We start from the raw sequence: 18,131 nt of genomic DNA, 5'->3' as shown, positions 1-18,131 counted from the left end.
ATATATATGTATATTAAACAACTCCAAAGGGAGACACACCAATACACACAACCGCAAATGGGACTTGTGTATAGGTGTAGGGGCTCAGGCCCAGGCTGCCCAGAGAGGTGGCAGGTGTCCCTTCCTTGGCAGCAGTGCAGGGCAGGTTGTGTGGGGCTGTGAGCAGCCTGCTGGGGTTGGGGCTGTCCCTGCTGGCTGCAGGGGGTTGGGCTGGATGAGCTTGGAAGGTCTCTTCCCACCCAACCCAGGCTGGGATTCTATGACTCTGTGACCCCTGTCCTGTGCCCTTCCCACAGTGTCTGCTCCACCCAGGGACCTGGCTGCAAACCAGGCTGTCCCCAGCCCCTCTCCACCGCACTCATTTGAAGGGTAAAAGCCAGAAACCAAAGCTGTGCTGGGGGCTCTGGCTGGGCAGGCTGGTTTGAGGCTGTTGCCCTCAGGAAACCATTCCTGGGGGAGTGAGGAGTTTGCTGAACTGGGAAGGGTGAGGAGGGCACAGGAGCAGGGCAGGGCTGTTATAATGTGTGATCAGAAGTGGGCTGGTGTGGGAGCACAGGTGACAGAGCCAGGCCCTGTGCCAGCACATCCAGCTGGCTGATGAACATTGACATTTTAGGATGCTTGTGATGATCAGGGCAGAGACATCTGCCTTTGAGGGTACTACAGAGCTGGACTTCAAACAGAGGTCTAACATTTCAGGTTTCAGGCACCATGGGTCACCAAAGGATGCCAGCACATGCCCTGCACAAGCCTGATCTCGTGTTGGATGGTGCAGTTTATGGGCACGGACCCCATGCTGGGAGGCAGACAGAACTGCTACCAAACCACAGCCCAACCCTGGACTTAGCACCTCTGGCTGTGAGGAGGAGAAAAGGCTTTTGCAGAGTGACAACGAGCAGCCAAACCTCAGAAACCGGGAGGTTCCCACAGAAGAACTCTGCCAATCCTGGTGACAGACGGGAGGTTCACTGCTAGCAAGGATTAACCTGACCTGCCTGGAGAAGTCAAGGGCTCCTCATCCCTACAAGTGTTTAAGACCAGGCTGGATGAGGCCTTGAACAACCTGTGCTGGTGGGAGGTGTCCCTGTCTGTGGCAGGGTTTGGAACTGGAGCTTTCAGGTCCCTTCCAACCCAACCCACTCTGCAATTCTCTTCAAAAGAGCAACGCTTGGGCCCCAAATCCAGCTCTCCTTCCGGGAGGGGAATGGCTCAACTCTGGCAAAGCACCCACCTCGCTAACGGCCCATTAGCATCGATTACATGAACCCTGGCGGTCACAGCCAGCCTCCTGCCCCAGCATCACTCCTCATCTCTGGGTCTCTGCTGGGTGGCTGCCTGCAGCCCTGCCTGCGAGGGGTTAACCGCCCCCGGAGCCGCCTCGGGCGCAGGCTCACGTCATGGAAACACTCTAGTAACCACAATTTGCTCTAGTGCTTTTTAGCTCTGCTGCTTCAACAGTTCTCTACCTCCCAGCCCAGAACTCTGCTACCTGTTTTCCAGCAAGGTAGCTGGGACCAAGCAGCTGGAGCTAGCAGTCAGGGAGTTCTGTTGGAAGCCAGGTTACTGTTCTGCTCTTTACCTCCAACATTCCTAACGCTAAGGTACAATAAACCTCCTGAGTCACAACCCCAGTGAGAAACTTCATATGGGATGCAGAAAATAAATGGGGTGGGATGAGGGCTTGGTGTTTTCTGGGTTTTGATGTTGCACCAGGCTGGTCCTGCTGCTGCCTGCCCACCTAGAGCACCCTCAGATCTCCCTCCTCCATGCCTCCCAGCTTTCCGGCTCTCCCAGTACCTCTGCATCAGCTATTTCCTTACCCAAGCTGCACTGACTGACCAGAAGCTGCTCCTCTTCACATGCACCCTCCTGGCTTCCACTCTGTGCCCCTTGCTGCCCCTTGTGCTGTCCCTGGGCACCACTCAGCAGAGCCTGGCCCCAGCCTCTTGCCCCCCACAGCTCCTTGAGCTCTTGCTGAGCATTGCTCAGCTCCCCTCTGGGGCTGCTCTTCTGCAGGCTCTCAGCCCCAGGGCTCTCAGCCTTTGCTCCTCCCAGAGCTGCTCCAGGCCAGCAGCACCCAGCAGAAGCTGAGCAGCTAGCATCTACTGGGACCATGGCTGCTCCGAGGGCATTGCTCCCACTGCCCTTTGGGGTCAGGGACCAGCAGGGCCAGGGGCTCTCAGCAGTGACACACCTGGTACCCACTGCCCAGCAGAAGACAGACAGAGCTTCCCAAGTATCCTGATGGCCTTTATCCAGAGGAAACACAAAATTAAATAGGAGTGTTAGAGCCTCCTGTGCAATACCAGCCCCCAGGTGCCCTGACATACCTGCTAGAATAGGTTCTCCATTCTACTTTACTGCCCTCATTCCCCATGGGGCACAGCTTAGGTGTTGCTCCTAACTCCTTTACACTCCCTTCAACAGCCCTAAAAACATTCCTGGGGGTGAGGAATCACCAGACCATGGAATTATCATTTTGGTTGGAAAAACCCTTTGTGGCTGGTTTGGACACAGCACAGGGAGAAGCCCCTTGCCCCTGGCCCCTTGCCCCTTGCCCCTGGCCTTGCTGGGCCAGCAGCACAGGGTGCGAACACTCCACCTCTGGCTTGCAGCTCATCAAGAGTCACCCTCAAAAAAAACCCAAAGCATTTTGGGGGGTATCAGAATCCCACCCCCCCTGCAGATGCTGTGTGTGGGAGATAACTGCAGAGGTTTGATCAGAGGAAAAGCACCAACCTCATTTCTCAGGATCAGGAAAAGCATCTCAGGGCTGTCTGCAGCTGCACCAGCCCCACAAGCTTTCTGATGCCTTTTGACAGCCAGCTCAGATCCTCACTGTTGGTGGCAGGAGGGTGGTGGGAACGCTGCTTTTGGGGGAGGTTTTTTGCCTCAGGGAGGGCTTGGGTCACCCCAGCTCTGCACAGGGCACCTATCACCACCACCAAACCACCACCACCTGCTTGAAGTTGCCCGAAGTTGTGTGTGCTCAGCCCTGCTTCAGCTCAACATCTGCAGCTGTGGGCATCCATCAAGGGCATCCCATGGGGGTCCACACCAGAAGTACCACCTGGGCTGTGGATGTGCCAGGGAAAACTCAGCTCCCAGGATCAGGGAGGGCTACACAGCAGCCAGGAGCCTCCTGTGTTCACAGCAGCTCCTTTTGCAGCAGACCACATGTGGAGGTGTCTCAAATACTAAAATTCTCCTTGGTAGGAAGAGCACAGAAATCAACAGCCAGTGTGGGGTGAGGCTTTTCACTCCAAGAAAATGGGTTCCAGGGGAAGTTTTAGCAAGACAAAGAAACCCAACAACAACAACAAAACAAAACCAACTAACATTCTTGCCACAAAAAATTACCAGTAGGCTTTCCCAGCTACTTAGCCTGGAGGGAGATGGCTACAGAAATGTGACTCAATAGCTGAAGATTTGATCTGGTGGTTGGAGGAGGCTTAAAACACACAGAAAGACCCAAGCTGCTAAAAAGGCAATGAGTGAGTAGCTGTGGAGCTGGCAGGGACAACAGTGGTGCCAAACTTAGCTCCAGGAGGAAGGTCAAAAGAGGCACATGGAGTACTGGGGGAAAGGAGGTATTTTGCTACTAGTGGTGGTTTGGAAGCCTCTCTCTGGAGGCTCTGAGGCCCCTAACACATGAGAGCCATGGACCTGATGGAGCAGGTCTAGAGGAGGCCACCAAGATGATCAGAAGGCTGGAGAGCCTCCCCTGTAAAGACAGGCTGGGAGAGCTGAGGCTGTTCAGTCTGGAGAAGAGAAGGCTCCAGGGAGAGCTTAGAGCTGCATTTCAGTTTCTGCTAGGGACCTACAGGCAGGCAGGGCAGGGACTGTTCCCAAGGGGCTCTGGGGACAGGACAAGAGGCAGTGGTTTGAAACTAGAGCAGGGCAGAGTTAGGTTGGACAGCAGGAGGAAGCTCTGCACACTGGCACAGGATGCCCAGGGAGGTGGTTGAGGCCACATCCCTGCAGACATTCAAGATCAGACTTGCTGTGGCCCTGAGCAACCTGCTCTAGCTGGAAGTGTCCCTGCTGCCTGCAGGGGGGTTGGACAGGATGACCTTTGAGGGTCCCTTCCAGCCCAGTGCAATCTGTGAAGCTGAGCATCCCAAGTCAGCATCCAAGCATCTATGAAGAAGTGGCCTCAAACTGCACCAGGGAGGTATAGGGTGGAGATTAGGAAAAATGTCTTTGCTGCAGGAGTGGTCAGGGACTGGGACAGGCTGCCCAGGGAGGTGTTCAAAAACCATGTGGCCATGGCACCTGGGGACATGGTTTAATGGCCATGGTAATGTTGGCTTGATGGTTGGTCTTAGAGGTCTTTTCCAACCTTAGTGGTTCTAAGATGCATCCAGCTCCTCCTAACAGCCTCTCAGCACCGGTTCCACCACCCCCTTTAAAAACAGCTGTGAGAGACAAATATTAGTGAAAGAACACTTGGGCCACGGGGGAGGCCAACCCCGGGGGCACACCACACAAAATCCCTTCCCCACCAGCACAGCTCCTGCCTCTTTTCATGCTGGGAACGTTGCCTGCCTGCTTCCTGCAGCATTTTAAGAGCAGATCTCAGGTTTTCTGCTCTCCATTCACTTTTTTTAAGGTCTAAAGGGCCCAAGAGGGCAGCACAGGGGTGAAAATGCCAAGTTCCCTCCTGACGGTCACAGGAACGGTGACTCTGAGCGCACTCCCAAGGTGTCAGCGCCTCAGTGCTTCTCCTAAGGGAAAGGGTTTGGGAAGAGGAGGGGAAGCGCAGGCACGCCGAGCCCGTAGCAGGTTTGTGAATCAGTGCTCGGAGCGCCTCGGGGGAGGGGTGGGTGGGCGAAGCGCCGGGGAACAGCGCAGAGCCAGATGAGTCAGAGAACGCCGCTCTCCCCTCTCCTTCCAGCACCTCGGATACTTCAGCACGACAGAGAAATTCTGTTTCTCTTTTATTATTGTCGGGAGAGAGCTGGAAAGGAGCCTTGGCTGGTTAGCAACCACCAGCAGCTGATCTGACCACGGTTAGCGCCGTGGACCCTGCGCAGGGCACGGGCAGGCACACCCCTGCGGCCGCGGACACCTCCAGCACTGGGCTGGGACCGGTGGGGGTTGCTGCTGCTCCTGGCAAAGCAGGGGCTGGGATGTATGCTCGTGCTGGAGAGCAGAAGGCTCCTTGTGAGGGGAGACCTTCTCCAACCACCTGTGACAGGAACTTGGAGCCAGGCGGGGGTTGTTCTCTTCTCCCAAGGAACGAGAGACAGGGCAAGAGGAAGTGGCCTCGAGTTGCGCCAGCGGAGGTTTAGGTTGGGTGGAAGGGCTCTCAAACACGGGAACAGGCTGCCCAGGGAGGTGGTGGTGTCACCATCCCCAGAGGTGTTCAACCATGTAGACACAGCACTTGGAAACATGGTAAAGTGGGCATGGTGGCATGGGGTTAACAATTGGACTTAATGAACTTTGAGGTCCTCTCCAACCTTAATGATTACAGGATGGGTCTGGGCCTGGGGACATCTCTTCTCACCAAGGGAAGCTCAGATATACACATAGAAAAACACACAAAAGGGCTCTGAGATCACAGGAGCCCAGCATGGTGGGGGTTGGAATCACTCCAGAGGACACTCCACAACCTCTCTGGGCAGCCTGCTCCAGGCCTCCAGCACCCTCACACCAAACAACTTTCTCCTCCTCTTCACATCCAACCTCCTGGGCTCCACTCTCTGCCCCTTGCTGCCCCTTGTGCTGTCCCTGGGCACCACTGACAAGAATCTAGCTCCAGCCTCTTGCCCCCCACCAGGACCTTTAGCTCTTGCTCTCAGGCTGCTCTTCTCCAGGCTCAATAGCCCCAGGGCCCTCATACTGCCCAGGGGCAGTACCCTGCACTTGCCCTTGGTGAACTTCCTGAGGTTCCCTCAGCCCAGCTCTGCAGCCTGTCCAGGTCTGTCTGAATGGCAGCACAGCCTGAGGGGTGTCAGCCACTGCTCCCAGCCTGGGACCATCAGCAGACTAGCTGAGGGACCCTTCATCCAGGGTACTGATGAAGATGTTGAACAAGACTGGCCCCAGCACTGACCCCTGGGGAGCTGAGATGCTGAAGTCAAGCTGATGGCACTGTGGAGAGGTGCATCATGTAATAGCAGCCAAGGCTTGGAGCTCACCCAGTGCTGAAGCTGGGCTGAACAACACAGCAGCCAGCCTGTGAACACTGCCAGCACTGCACCCTGCAGCGAGCTGTGGGAGGTGCTGCAGAACATCAGGTCCCACAGCAGGGTCAGCACCAGGAGCAGCAAGAGGAAAGAAAAGGATGGACGAGCCCCTGAGGAGGGTGATGTGCACAGGGTCTGATCCTGCTTGGTCCTGTTTCCTGCCACAGAGCAGGAAGGCTTCTGCCAGAAGAGATGAAACTAAGAAGAGATCAAGGCCCCCATGCTGCCAGCAGCCTAGCACTTGACTCTGCTGACATTCACAGTCCATTTAGGTTGCCAATGAAGCAAAGAAGGTGATGCCTATGCATTACCAGCAGCAATATCCTGCACGTGGAAGAGAGAAATCACAGCTAGATTTAAAGTAGCAAAGCCCTGGGCTGTCCCAGGGCAGCTCCTGCTGACATCTCCTTCCTCAGCAGACCTGAAATCTTTGCAGGGTGAGTTGTAGCCCTGGTCTGAAAGGTATGGAGAAAGATGTTTGCAGCCTTGTCTGCCCCTGCTCAGCCTGGCAGCAAACAAGAGCTGCAGCTGTTTTGCTCTTGTCTTAGTATGTACTTTTGGGTGCTGTGGGCTAAAGGCCTCCCGTGGAGCTGGGTGCTGGGGGATGGGAGGAGGTGTAAGGAAGCACTTCATGGAGCACCCAAAGCCTTTCTCAGGTCAAGGAAAGATTGCTCAGGTTTTGTGCATTTTCAGAAGGCTGATGGCCTTCTGGGTTGCAGGAAGAAGAGTGTGGCCAGCAGGTCAAGAGAGGCTCTCCTTCCCTCTGCCCTGCTCTGGTGAGGCCACATCTGGAACACTGAGTCCAGCTCTGGGCTCCCCAGTTGAAGAAGGCCAGGGACTTGCTGGAGAGGGTCCAGCTAAGGGCTAGCAGGGTGCTGAAGGGGCTGGAAGAGCTCTGGTGGGGAGAGACTGAGAGGGTTGAGGCTTTTACTCCGGCAAAGAGCAGCCTGAGGGGGATCTCATCAATGCTGCTGAATACTTCCAGGGTGGGTGCCAGGAGGATGGGGCCAGGCTTTGCTCAGTGGTGCCCAGGGACAGGACAAGGGGCAGTGGGCACAAACTTGAGCATGAGAAGTTCCAGCTAAACATGAGGAGGAGCTTCTGTAATTTCTCTACCTTCTGTAACCTCACTACCTGAAGGGAGGCTGTAGCCAGGTGGGGGTTGGTCTCTTCTCCCAGGCACCCAGCACCAGAACAAGGAGACACAACCTCAAGCCCTGCAGGGGGAAGTTTAGGCTTTTACCTTAGGAAGAAGTTCTTCACAGGAAGAGAGATGGCCCTTTGGAAGGGGCTGCCCAGGAAGGGAGTGGGGTCAATGTTTCTGGAGGGGTTTAAGGAAAGCCTGGATGAAGCACTTAGTGCCATGGTCTGGTTGATCAGTTAGGGTTAGGTGATTGGTTGGACTTGATCTTGCAGGTCCCTTCCAACGTGGTTGATTCGGTGTAATTTAAGGGTGCTGGAGCCCTGGAGCTGGCTGCCCAGAGAGGTGGTGGAGTCTCCATCTCTGGAGACAATCAGAACCCACCTGGAGGTGTTCCAGTGTGACCTTCTCCAGGTGACTGGTTTAGCAGAGGCCTTGGACTCCATCTCCAGAGCTCCCTCCCAAGCCCTACCGTTCTGTGACTGCACAACTGGCTTTGGACACCCAGGAGCCTTGTGAGCATCACCACAGTGGGAGCCCAGTGCTCTGCAGCGCCTTGGGGAATGCAGTGGCCATGCTGACAGCACCATGAGGATCTGAAACTGGAACAAGAGCTGTTCCTAAAGGAGAAATATCTTCTCCCAGCCCAGCAATCCATATCTCACTGCTTGGCTGCCAAGCCACAAGTGCAGATACTAACTAATCAGCACTGCTCTCTGTTTCCTCTTGCAGATGCAAGCGCTGGAACTGAAAATGCTATTTTGGGCTAAAAAATATTATATAGTTTTAATATTAAAGAGGCTGATGGCCACCACTTCTCACTGAACATCAGAGCTTGCTGCAGCTCAGATTTGCTTGAATGCATCATCCCAATGAGAAGGCAGCAGAGAGCAGCTCGCTGGAGGCTGCTGGGAGGCAGCTCCTCAGACAGATGATGTCTCTGTGGTGGTGATTCACGACCATGCCAGCAGTTTGATTTTGGATTGAGAAGGAAATGAATGAATGTGAGACAGGAGGGTGAGAAAATGAAACTCACTGAAGGTCTGCTCTGCACTTTGAGACACACAAGATTTGAATCTCCTTCCTCTCTGAGCTCCAGCAAATCACCCAAGTGCCCTGCACTTCTGCTGCTGGAGTTTAACTTAAGCCTGAACTAAACCACGGTTTAATACAGGCTGTCTTCCAGACGTGACCCCAGCTCACCCTCCCACGCTGCTCCCCATTCCAATCTGGGCACCCAAGGCTACCCCAGCACTAATGAGGAGGTTGGTTCCTGCTGCACAACACAACCTGCAGGTTCCCACCATGCTGGAAGGAAGAGGCTCTTTGCTTAGCCTAGAGGTTTGCAACCAAAGGAGCCACACAGGAGCCCATTCTGCCTCATTCTAAGCTCTGCAAGCCTGTCCATAGCTCATCCACACCATGAGGAAAACATCAATGCTGCACAAAAGCTACCAAAATTCAGAGTTCTTTAAACTTTGACCACGTTTCACTGATGGTTGCACTGCCCAGGGTACTGCTGCCACCCTCTCTGCACATCCCTGTGAGCTGCACTATGCAGGAGGTGCAGACCTGTGCTTTGAAGGCCACAGGACAGCCCAAACTCAGAAGCTCTTGCAAATCAACCACCTGCGAGAAGCCCAGCATGGGACTATATGAGAAGCAAAGCTGTAGAGAGGGAAGCACAGAGCAGCACAGAGGGCTGCTGCTCACAGGGCTGTCTGAGAGCATGGTCCTCTGATCCCACCCAGCACTGCCTTCCCAGCGAGCAGAGATGCAGACAGCAGTCCACCAGCATCTGCTGGGGCTTTCCTTAGCCTCACCCATGAGGATCAAGCAAAAAGCAGAGGCAGCCAGCTCCAAAGCAGGAGCTCACACACTTATCTTCTTGCACAACTTCAAGGAAGGACTCACTGCTCCAAAACCCTGGAGCAAGTTCACTCTACAACGCTCTTGTTTCCCTAGGGAGAGTTAACGACCCACATCCAGCTGCAGCCTGACAGAGCACAGCCCCCATTCCCCCGGGGGGGTTCGGCGCCCCAGAGTCCCTCTGGTGCACACCGAGCACCTCCAAAACACAAATACAGAAATCGCCCTTATCACAGCCCAGAAAGTGGCCAGCTGCTGGCACAAGGAGATGGTCAGAGGGTTCCTCGGGCCAGCACAGCCAAGCCAGGACGTGTGCCAACAGCCTATCTCCTCCCAGCACCCCTTCCTCTTCCGCAGCAGCACCCACGGCCCAGCCAGGGCTGCCGGGAGCTGGCAGCGGGGTGCCCCCCTCGTCACTACACCTCGATTTTGGGGCTTTCCCCTCTCACCCACAGGCAATGGGGGAACTTCCCCCTTCCTCTTTCCTGCCGACTTATCCGTGTCCCTCCGGCTTTCCGCCGCTCTGCCAGAGGGATGCATACCCAGCTACATGCCAGTGCTGGCCGGTCACCAGTACCCCCAGTAATTAGCCCTTAATGGCCATCAGCAGACAGTACCCTAATCAACAGGTGTTCCGGGGTAACCCTCATGGCTCCTGTGCACACCTTGGGGAAGGATGCGCCGGATGCGGAGGGGGAACACCCACGGCAGCACCCCGATCCTTCCCGGTCGTGAGAATCCCAATGCGGAGGGTCCCCGGCTGGGAGCGTCCCGATCCCATTCCCAGTCTCGGGAGGGAAGGTCCCACTCCCCGTCCAGGCACCGTGGGGAGGGTCCCAGTCCCGATCCCGGCAGGGAGAATCCCGCTCCCGGTCCGTACCCCGCTCCCGACGGGACGGTATCCCTGTCCCAACTCCCAGCAGGGAGAACCCCGACGAAGGCTACCAGCCGCCCCCGTCGGGATGCCGGTATCCCGTTAGAGCTGCCCCAGCCGGTCGGCGGTAGCACACGGTGTTCCCCTCCCGCCTCACTCACCATTGGGACCGTACTTCTCCCGGTTCCGCCGGACCTGTTCCGGGCTGAGCCCGCAGCTCTCGCTCACACCGAAGCGGCGGAGGACCTCGAGCACCGGGAGGCTGTGGGCCGCCTCCATGCCCCGCTGCCTGCCCGGATCGGCTCGACGCGGCTCGGGGGGATGCTCGGCGGGGGGCACACGGGGCGCCGCTCGCCCGGTGCTGCGTCGCCACCTCTCCGCCCGCCGCCGGTTCCGCCCCCTCCCGCCGGTCCCGCCCCGCCTTCCCGGGGGCCGACGCCACCGCCCCCGCCCAGCGCCGCCCCCCGCGGGGCAGCCCCGGGGATTGCAACGGGGATCCCCCGCTCGCCGGGCTCCTGGCCCTCGGCAGCCCCTCCGAAAGTGCCGCTGTGTGTCCGTGTCCCACTCTCCCCTTCGTCAGTTTTATTGTCTCCAACTTCTCGGAATCGATGCTGGGCACCGGGAAACCCTCTCGGGAACGGGAAAGCCCCCGGGGTGCTGCCGGCAGATACGGGAAGGGGCTTCTACAGCTGCTGTCCCGTCCCTTTCAGCACCTCTTTTCCGGCTGAAAGCTGGGCATCTCCCAGAGCTCCCCCTCCCACCCCGCTGCAAGTTGATCAGCTCATAAAGTCACGCAGCCCCCCCAGCACGCTGGGTTTGGAAGGGACCTCTGGAGCTCACCCAGCCCAGCCCCTGCTCCAGCAGGGCACCCACAGCACAGTGCCCAGCAGCACAGTGCCCAGGGGGGGTTGGAAGCTCTCCACACAAGGACACTCCACAACCTCTCTGGGCAGCCTGCTCCAGGCCTCCAGCACCCTCACACCAAACAACTTTCTCCTCCTCTTCACATCCAACCTCCTGGGCTCCACTCTCTACCCCTTGCTGCCCCTTGTGCTGTCCCTGGGCACCACTCAGCAGAGCCTGGCCCCAGCCTCTTGCCCCCCACAGCTCCTTTAGCTCTTGCTGAGCATTGCTCAGCTGCCCTCTGGGGCTGCTCTTCTGCAGGCTCTCAGCCCCAGGGCTCTCAGCCTTTGCTGCTCCCAGAGCTGCTCCAGGCCCCTCAGCAGCCCTGCAGCCTCCCCTGGACTCTCCCCAGCAGCTCTGTCTCTCCCGAACTGCGGAGCCCAGACCTGGACGCAGGACTCCAGCTGTGGCCTCCCTAGGGCAGAGTAGAGGGGGAAGAGAATCTCCCTTTCCCTGCTTGCCACTCTTCTCCATACACCCCAGGACACCATTGGCCTCCTTGGCCACCAGGGCACATTGCTGCCTCATGGGGAACTTGTTATCCACCAGCAGTCCCAAGTGCTTCTCTGTGTAGCCGCTTTCCATCAGGTGCCCCCTCACCTGTGCTGGTGCGTGTGCCCACAGCCATGTCCCTCTGCGGGATCAGAGGCAGTATCTGATGGCAGCAGGAGGCATTGCAGTCAGTGCTTGGCACTTGTCAAACCCAGCACCGGCGCTGTCCCCATCCACACCGCACCCGGAGAGCAGCAGCTGCGCCGCGCCGTCGGCATCTGCTGAAGCATGAAATGTAAAATGTCACCATAGGGAGAGGCAGGAAGCAGCCAGGACACCTCACACATGGTAAAACCTGAGCAGCAGTCTCTGGCTGTGTGTCCTGCACATCCCATCACGCTTCACACTGCTCCGTGCTCCTCATCCCCGCAGCAGAAGGCAGAGCAGCCATAGCTGAGTGAACAGGCTCGTTCTGGAGCTGGGCTCAGCCCCTCTCACCACCCTGTTTAACCAGCTCCATGTCCCCTTCCCGCTCAGCTCAGGAGGGACCAGCAGCCCAGTTGCACAGCACAAGGGCTTTACATCACCTCTGCACCTCTTGCCACAAGAGGCTACAAAACCGCCTGCTTCGAGCAGCAAGGTGACAGGGTTAGGATCGAGCCCACTGCTTCTAGACACCACACACAGCAGAGACCACAGCAGCAGCATCAGTTACCCTCACCTGGAAAAGGAGAGTTGCCCCCCAACCCATAGTACCCCCCCCCCATCTGCAGGATCTTTCCAAGGACACCCAGCCCGGCTCTGTGCTCCAGCAGGGTTTGTGTGACCTGGCTCAAACCCACTCCCAACGACTGTCCCCACATGAGCACCAACTGCTGACTTTTCAGGTACTTCCAGTCCTCCCACTGCACCCAGTGCTGGAAGAAGCTGGCAAGTGGTGCCACTCTGTAGCTATGAAGAGCAGGAAGAGACCAAGAGGGGAGATAGCTGGGGAGGACAAACCCAGCTTCAGCAGGGACGCACCCAAAGCAGAAGCACAGCGGCGAGTGTGAGGAAGTGGCAGGGGAGGAGCTCAACCTGGCTTCTCTCTGTGTGGATTCCTCTATAGGAAATACTTTGCAGCTCCCACTGGAGCAGAGGTCCTGAAGGAAATGTAGGTTCATCTTTGGAGTTCCTTAAGTACCTTTTTTGGTTGTCAGCAGCCAACAGCATGGGAGGTGGAGGGGGACTCTTGCTGAGCTGCAGCCCAAGGGACACCCCCGAGCGGTGTCACAGGCCCTGCTGCAGGAAGCACAGCTCCCAGCCCTGCGGTTTGGCATTGCTTCAAGCTCTGTTGATGCATTCATCTGCCTCTCATGGCTGTTTTGAGGTGAAAAGTGGTGTTTCTGCTGCTGAACCCCTGAGCAATAGTGCTTCCCTCAAGCCAGGTCTGCTCCTTGGCTCTATGACTCACAGGGCTGAGAGGTTCCACCAGGTGTCTGGGGAGAGCTGATGCAATCATAGATCATAGAATGGTTTGGGTTAGAAGAGACTTTACAGGTCATATAGTTCCAGCCCCCTGCCATACCCTGACACATCCCACAGCCCAGGTTGCTCAAGGCCTCATCCAATCTGGCTTTGAAGAGTGACAGGCTTGGAGCTTCCACAGCTTCTCTGGGCAACCTGTTCCAGTGTCTCACCACCCTCATGGTGAAGAATTTCTTACTCATGTCTCATCTAAATCTATCTTCTTCCAATCTGAAGCCATCACCCCTGGTCCTGTCACTCCTGTACAAAGCCCCTCTCCAGTTTTTCTGTAGCCTCTTTCAAATGCTGGAAGGCTGCTCTAAGGTCCACATTAGCTGGGGCTCACACCTGGGCTCCTAGGTGGGAACCCTCTTACCAGCTACCCAATTCTTATTACCCTGCTCCTGGGCCTCCCCTAGAGCAAGAGAGTTCTTTGTGTGACTGTGTTTGTACAACTAGGAGACTCTTGTGTCTTTCCTCAGCACCTCCTGACCCCATTATCATATTCTACAACTGTGGCAGTTCAGATCAGAGGTCCCTCCAGCCCTCAGCAGTGGCCTACCCCAACAATGAGCCCCTACCACTGGGTAGCTGTGGGCAGGCACCTATGGTGTTTTCTACCACCAGCCTCCCAGTGCTGAGCATTTCACTCAGGGACCTCCAATGATCTGTCCTCCAAGCCCTCATCCACACTCAGGGACATGGCACCTCCTGCCCACACTCTGCCATCAAGCCAGGCATCCCACAGGTTTTCTCAGTACCACATGAGTAGAATAGGATAGAATAGAATGGAATGGAATGGAATGGAATGGAATGGAATAGAATAGAATAGAATAGAATAGAATAGAATAGAATAGAATAGAATAGAATAGAATAGAATAGAATTAACCAGGTTAGAAGAGACCTTTGAGATCATCAAGTCCAACCTATCACCCAATACCATCTAATCAACTAAACCGTGGCACCAAGTGCCTCATCCAGTCTCCTCCTAAGCACCTCCAGGGATGGTGACTCCACCACCTCCCTGGGCAGCACATCCCAATGAACAATCTCTCTTTCTCTTCCTAACATCCAGCCTGAACCTCCCCTGGCACATCTTGAGACTCCTGCTCTTCCTGCTCCTCCCAGTTTGGTCATATGATGCCAGTCCTTGTACTTGAAGAGAACTCCAAGACGATATCCCAGCTGCAAAGGTTAAAGTTTGACAAAGCTGGGAGTGACTGAGGACAGAGTCGTAAAGGCAACATCTGGCAGCCCCAGTGACAAACAGCACCATCCACCCTGCCTCTAATTAAGCAATCCATGAAAACTGTTAGTGACTTGGAGTCATAAATTCCTTAGTCCCAACAAGGACCAGTGAGGGAAAACAGTCTGGAGTGGAAACACCCTCAAATGACAGCAGCTGTGTGGAAAAGGTCTTGGGGGTGCTGGTGGAGGAGAAGCTGCACTGACAGCACAGAAGGCCAATGGCAAGCCAAAGGGCTGCATCCAAAGCAGCATGGCCAGAGATGGAGAGAGGGGATCCTGCTGCTCTGCTCTGCCCTGGGGAGACCTCATCTGCAGTGCTGTGTCCAGGTATGGAAACCTCAGCACAGAAAGGACATGGATCTGATGGAGAGGATCCATAGGAGGTCACAAAGGTGATCAGAGGGCTGGAGAATCTCCCCTATGGGAACAGGTTGAGAAAGTTGGGGCTGTTCAGTCTGGAGAAGAGAAGGCTCCAGGGAGACCTTAGAGCAGCCTTCCAGTACCTGAAGGGGCTCCAGGAAGGCTGGGCAGGGACTGTTCCTAAGGGCTTGTGGGGATAGGGCAAGGGGCAATAGTTTGAAACTGGAGCAGGGCAGGTTGGACATCAGGAAGAAGTTCTGCACAATGAGAGTGGTGGAACACTGAGACAGGCTGTCCAGAGAGGTGGTTGTTGACCCATCCCTGGAGACATTCAAAGTCAAACTTGATGGGGCCCTGAGCAACCTGCTCTGGTTGGAGGTGTCCCTGCTGACTGCAGGGGGGCTTGGACAAGGTGATGACCTTGGAGGGTCCCTTCCAACCTGATGCATTCCGTGATTGACTTGCAAGTGAAGGGCCTGGAGCCACAGGAGCAAGCTGGTCTAGGGGGGAGTGGGGCTCCATCCCTGGCAGCCCTCTTGGTCTGGGGGAATCCCTTCTGCAGCACCTCAGCCCTGGAAGGAAATGCAAACCTTGTTTATCTTGGCTTCCCTTGCAGTAATAATTTTTGGAGGCAGAGAAGCTTAAGAGGCCATAAAAGAAGCTAGGAGTGGGTTTAGCACCTCCCCAGCTTCTGAGGAGGCTTCTTAGCCACGGCTGCAGTGCTGGGCGAGCACCCCACGAACCGCAGATGTCGACAGCTGGCTTTGACTTTGATCTTGATTCTACCAAGGGGAGCTGGGAATAATCCTCCTGAGAGCTGTGAATGTGCAGTGCTGTGCCCCCAGGCCGGGAGAGAGGCGAGCAGGACGCCGGAGTCGCTCGCAGAGCCCTCGGAGCCAGCAGGGAGGCTGCCAGCAGCGCTCAGCCGACGCCACGCTGCTCGCCCCAAGGGCTTTACAGCCCAGGGAAGATTAATCTTTTGTCTCCACTTTGTTCCTCGGATATGAGGAAAAAATTATGTCTGCTGGAAAGGCTGAGAGAGCAGCGGGTGTGCTGGGAACCAGCCCCCAGGCTGCAGCTCCAGCTCCAGTGTGAGAGAGTGATGGATATCCCAGCCTGAGCACAGCCTGGCCACGGGCTGGGGACTGCCAGCAGCACTTTTAGCACCAGGCTTGGTAGAGTTAGATAATGGTTGGATTCAACAATCTTAAAGGTCCTTTCCAACCCAAACAATTCTATGGTCCCATCAGCCTGTGAATTGTGGCCTGAAGGATGGGAGAAAATGGACAGGGCTTTTGATTCCTTGCTTCTGCAGCAGCATGGTTTAGGGTCCACGTTTACACTTCTTAGGTCAAGGTCATCCTAATTCAGAAGGGGGGTTAAGAGTGGGTGTTTGATCACAGAATCATGTGATCATGAGCTGGAAGGGACCTTTAAAGGCCACCTAGTCCAACCTCCCTGCAGTCAACAGGGACACTGAGCAGGTTGCTCAGAGCCCCAGACAACCTGACTTTGGATGCTTCCAAGGATGGAGCATCTCCCACCTCCCTGGGCAATCTGTCCAGTGTTTCAGCACCCTCATTGTGAAAAGCTGGTGTCCTATATCTAGCCTAAATCTCCCTCTTAAGTTTCAATCATCACCCCTTGTCCTATCTCCACAGGCCCTATTAGAAAGACTGCCCTCATGTCCATGCCAGAGCCATGGCACCGCATCTCACACGACACTGGGACCCCCATTCAACCCCACTGCACATACCTGTAGCTACAAGCTCATAGCCTGGCTTGTTCTCCATGGATTGCTCCCAGAAGAGGAGCTTGAACCTAAAAAAAGACTGAGTTCAGGCTTCACCACCCCAAACAGAGAAGTTAATGCCAGACAAGAAGGTGTAAATCTCTTCTGTCAACAGCTCTCAGCTGCCAGAAGCAGCCCAGGGTTATGTGCAGCTGCCCCAAGAGCTGCTGCAGCACCTTCACCAGGCTCTGGGGCCCTCACATTAAGTGACATTAATGAATTAAAAGGGGCAGTGTCGCTGCCATTTGCCACCTGACCCCAAGGCTTTCTCTCTGCAGGTCCCCTGCAGCATCTCTCTATCCTCAGGGGAGCACCAGGAGCAGCTTTTTTTCCCCCACAGCAGCTTAGATATTTGCTTTTCCTACAGAGAAAAAAATAATACTCCTTGCAATAAGAGTTTGAGGCTCTGCTAAATGTTACACATCCAGTGACCTTTTGGAGACAGCCTTGGGGCTTTGTTTTTAATCCCCCAACCAGAACACCCAGCAGCCAAGGGCCAGTCCTGCTCCCTGAGGGCTGGATCCAAAGAGTACTGAAACATCAGCACTGAGCACCATGCCTGGGGCTGCAGATCCAGAACAGTGTGGCCAGCAGGGCCAGGGCAGGGCTTGTGCCCCTGGACACCTTGCATCGTGGCTTCAGGTTTGGGTTTCTCACTCCCAGGAGGACACTGAGGAGCTGGAGCAGGGCCAGAGAAGGGCAACAGAGCTGGGGAAGGGTCTGGAGAGCAGGGCTGGGGAGGAGCAGCTGAGGGAGCTGGGGAAGGGTCTGGAGAGCAGGGCTGGGGAGGAGCAGCTGAGGGAGCTGGGGAAGGGTCTGGAGAGCAGGGCTGGGGAGGAGCAGCTGAGGGAGCTGGGGAAGGGTCTGGAGAGCAGGGCTGGGGAGGAGCAGCTGAAGGAGCTGGGGAAGGGTCTGGAGAGCAGGGCTGGGGAGGAGCAGCTGAGGGAGCTGGGGAAGGGTCTGGAGAGCAGGGCTGGGGAGGAGCAGCTGAGGGAACTGGGGAAGGGTCTGGAGAGCAGGGCTGGGGAGGAGCAGCTGAGGGAGCTGGGGGTGTTGAGCCTGGAGCAGAGGAGGCTGAGGGAGACCTCCTTGCTCTCTGCAGCTCCCTGAGAGGAGGCTGCAGCCAGGGGGGGGTTCGGTTCTTCTCCCACTTAACAAGTGAGAGGATGACTGGAAATGGCCACAAGCTGCACCAGGGGAGGATTAGGTTGGGCATTAGGAACAATTTCTTTGCTGTCAGAGTTGTCAGGGATTGGAACAGGCTGCCTAAGGGAGGTGGTGGAGTGCCCATCCCTGGAGGTGTTCAACAAACCTGTGGCCATGGCAGTTTGGGTCTCCTCTCCCATGGTGGTGTTTGGTTTGTGATCGGACTGGATGATCTTAGAGGCCTCTCTTCCCACCCTGGCTGCAAAGATGTGCCTTGGCTTCTGTGTCCTCTGCCACCCTGTGCACCTTTAGGGAGCTCACCTCTGGGATTTGGCTTTTTGGAGCATAAGCACAGCAAGGACATGCCAGACCTGCCCCTGGGAGGCAAGGGATGATGCAGCTTTGCATCATGGGGCTGCAACTGTCCCTGCTCTGCAGAGCCCACCGTGGGCAATGGAAGATCCTGGAAACATGTGGCCAGCACAGGATTTCAAGGCAGACAGGGGTCAAGCCTATTGAAAATGGAGAGGAGTGATCTATGTGGACAAGGCCTTTCTGTTGGGAGGCAATGGCACAGACTGGAACCCAGGAGGATCCAGCTGAATG

At 56.1% G+C, this 18,131-nt stretch overlaps 1 protein-coding gene across 2 annotated transcripts in view; it reads right to left on the bottom strand.

Annotated features, from left to right (window-relative positions):
* ATP2A3 (ATPase sarcoplasmic/endoplasmic reticulum Ca2+ transporting 3) overlaps positions 1-10,454 on the bottom strand; it is a 68,350-nt gene extending 57,896 nt beyond the window's left edge. For both annotated transcript variants that reach the window (XM_068165421.1, XM_068165422.1), the window contains exon 1: positions 10,240-10,454. In XM_068165421.1, the coding sequence (XP_068021522.1) occupies positions 10,240-10,357 (118 nt within the window). In that variant the 5' untranslated portion in view covers positions 10,358-10,454. The remainder of the gene's footprint in view (positions 1-10,239) is intronic.
* Positions 10,455-18,131: the final 7,677 nt, after the last annotated feature.

Source organism: Melanerpes formicivorus, unplaced genomic scaffold (assembly GCF_026170545.1).
Source record: "Melanerpes formicivorus ecotype bairdi unplaced genomic scaffold, bMelFor1.0.p_v2 SCAF_88, whole genome shotgun sequence".
Classification (NCBI taxonomy): Eukaryota; Metazoa; Chordata; class Aves; order Piciformes; family Picidae; genus Melanerpes; species Melanerpes formicivorus.
The sequence above is the reverse complement of the archived record's forward strand: the minus strand, read 5'-3'. Positions and strand labels throughout refer to the sequence as shown.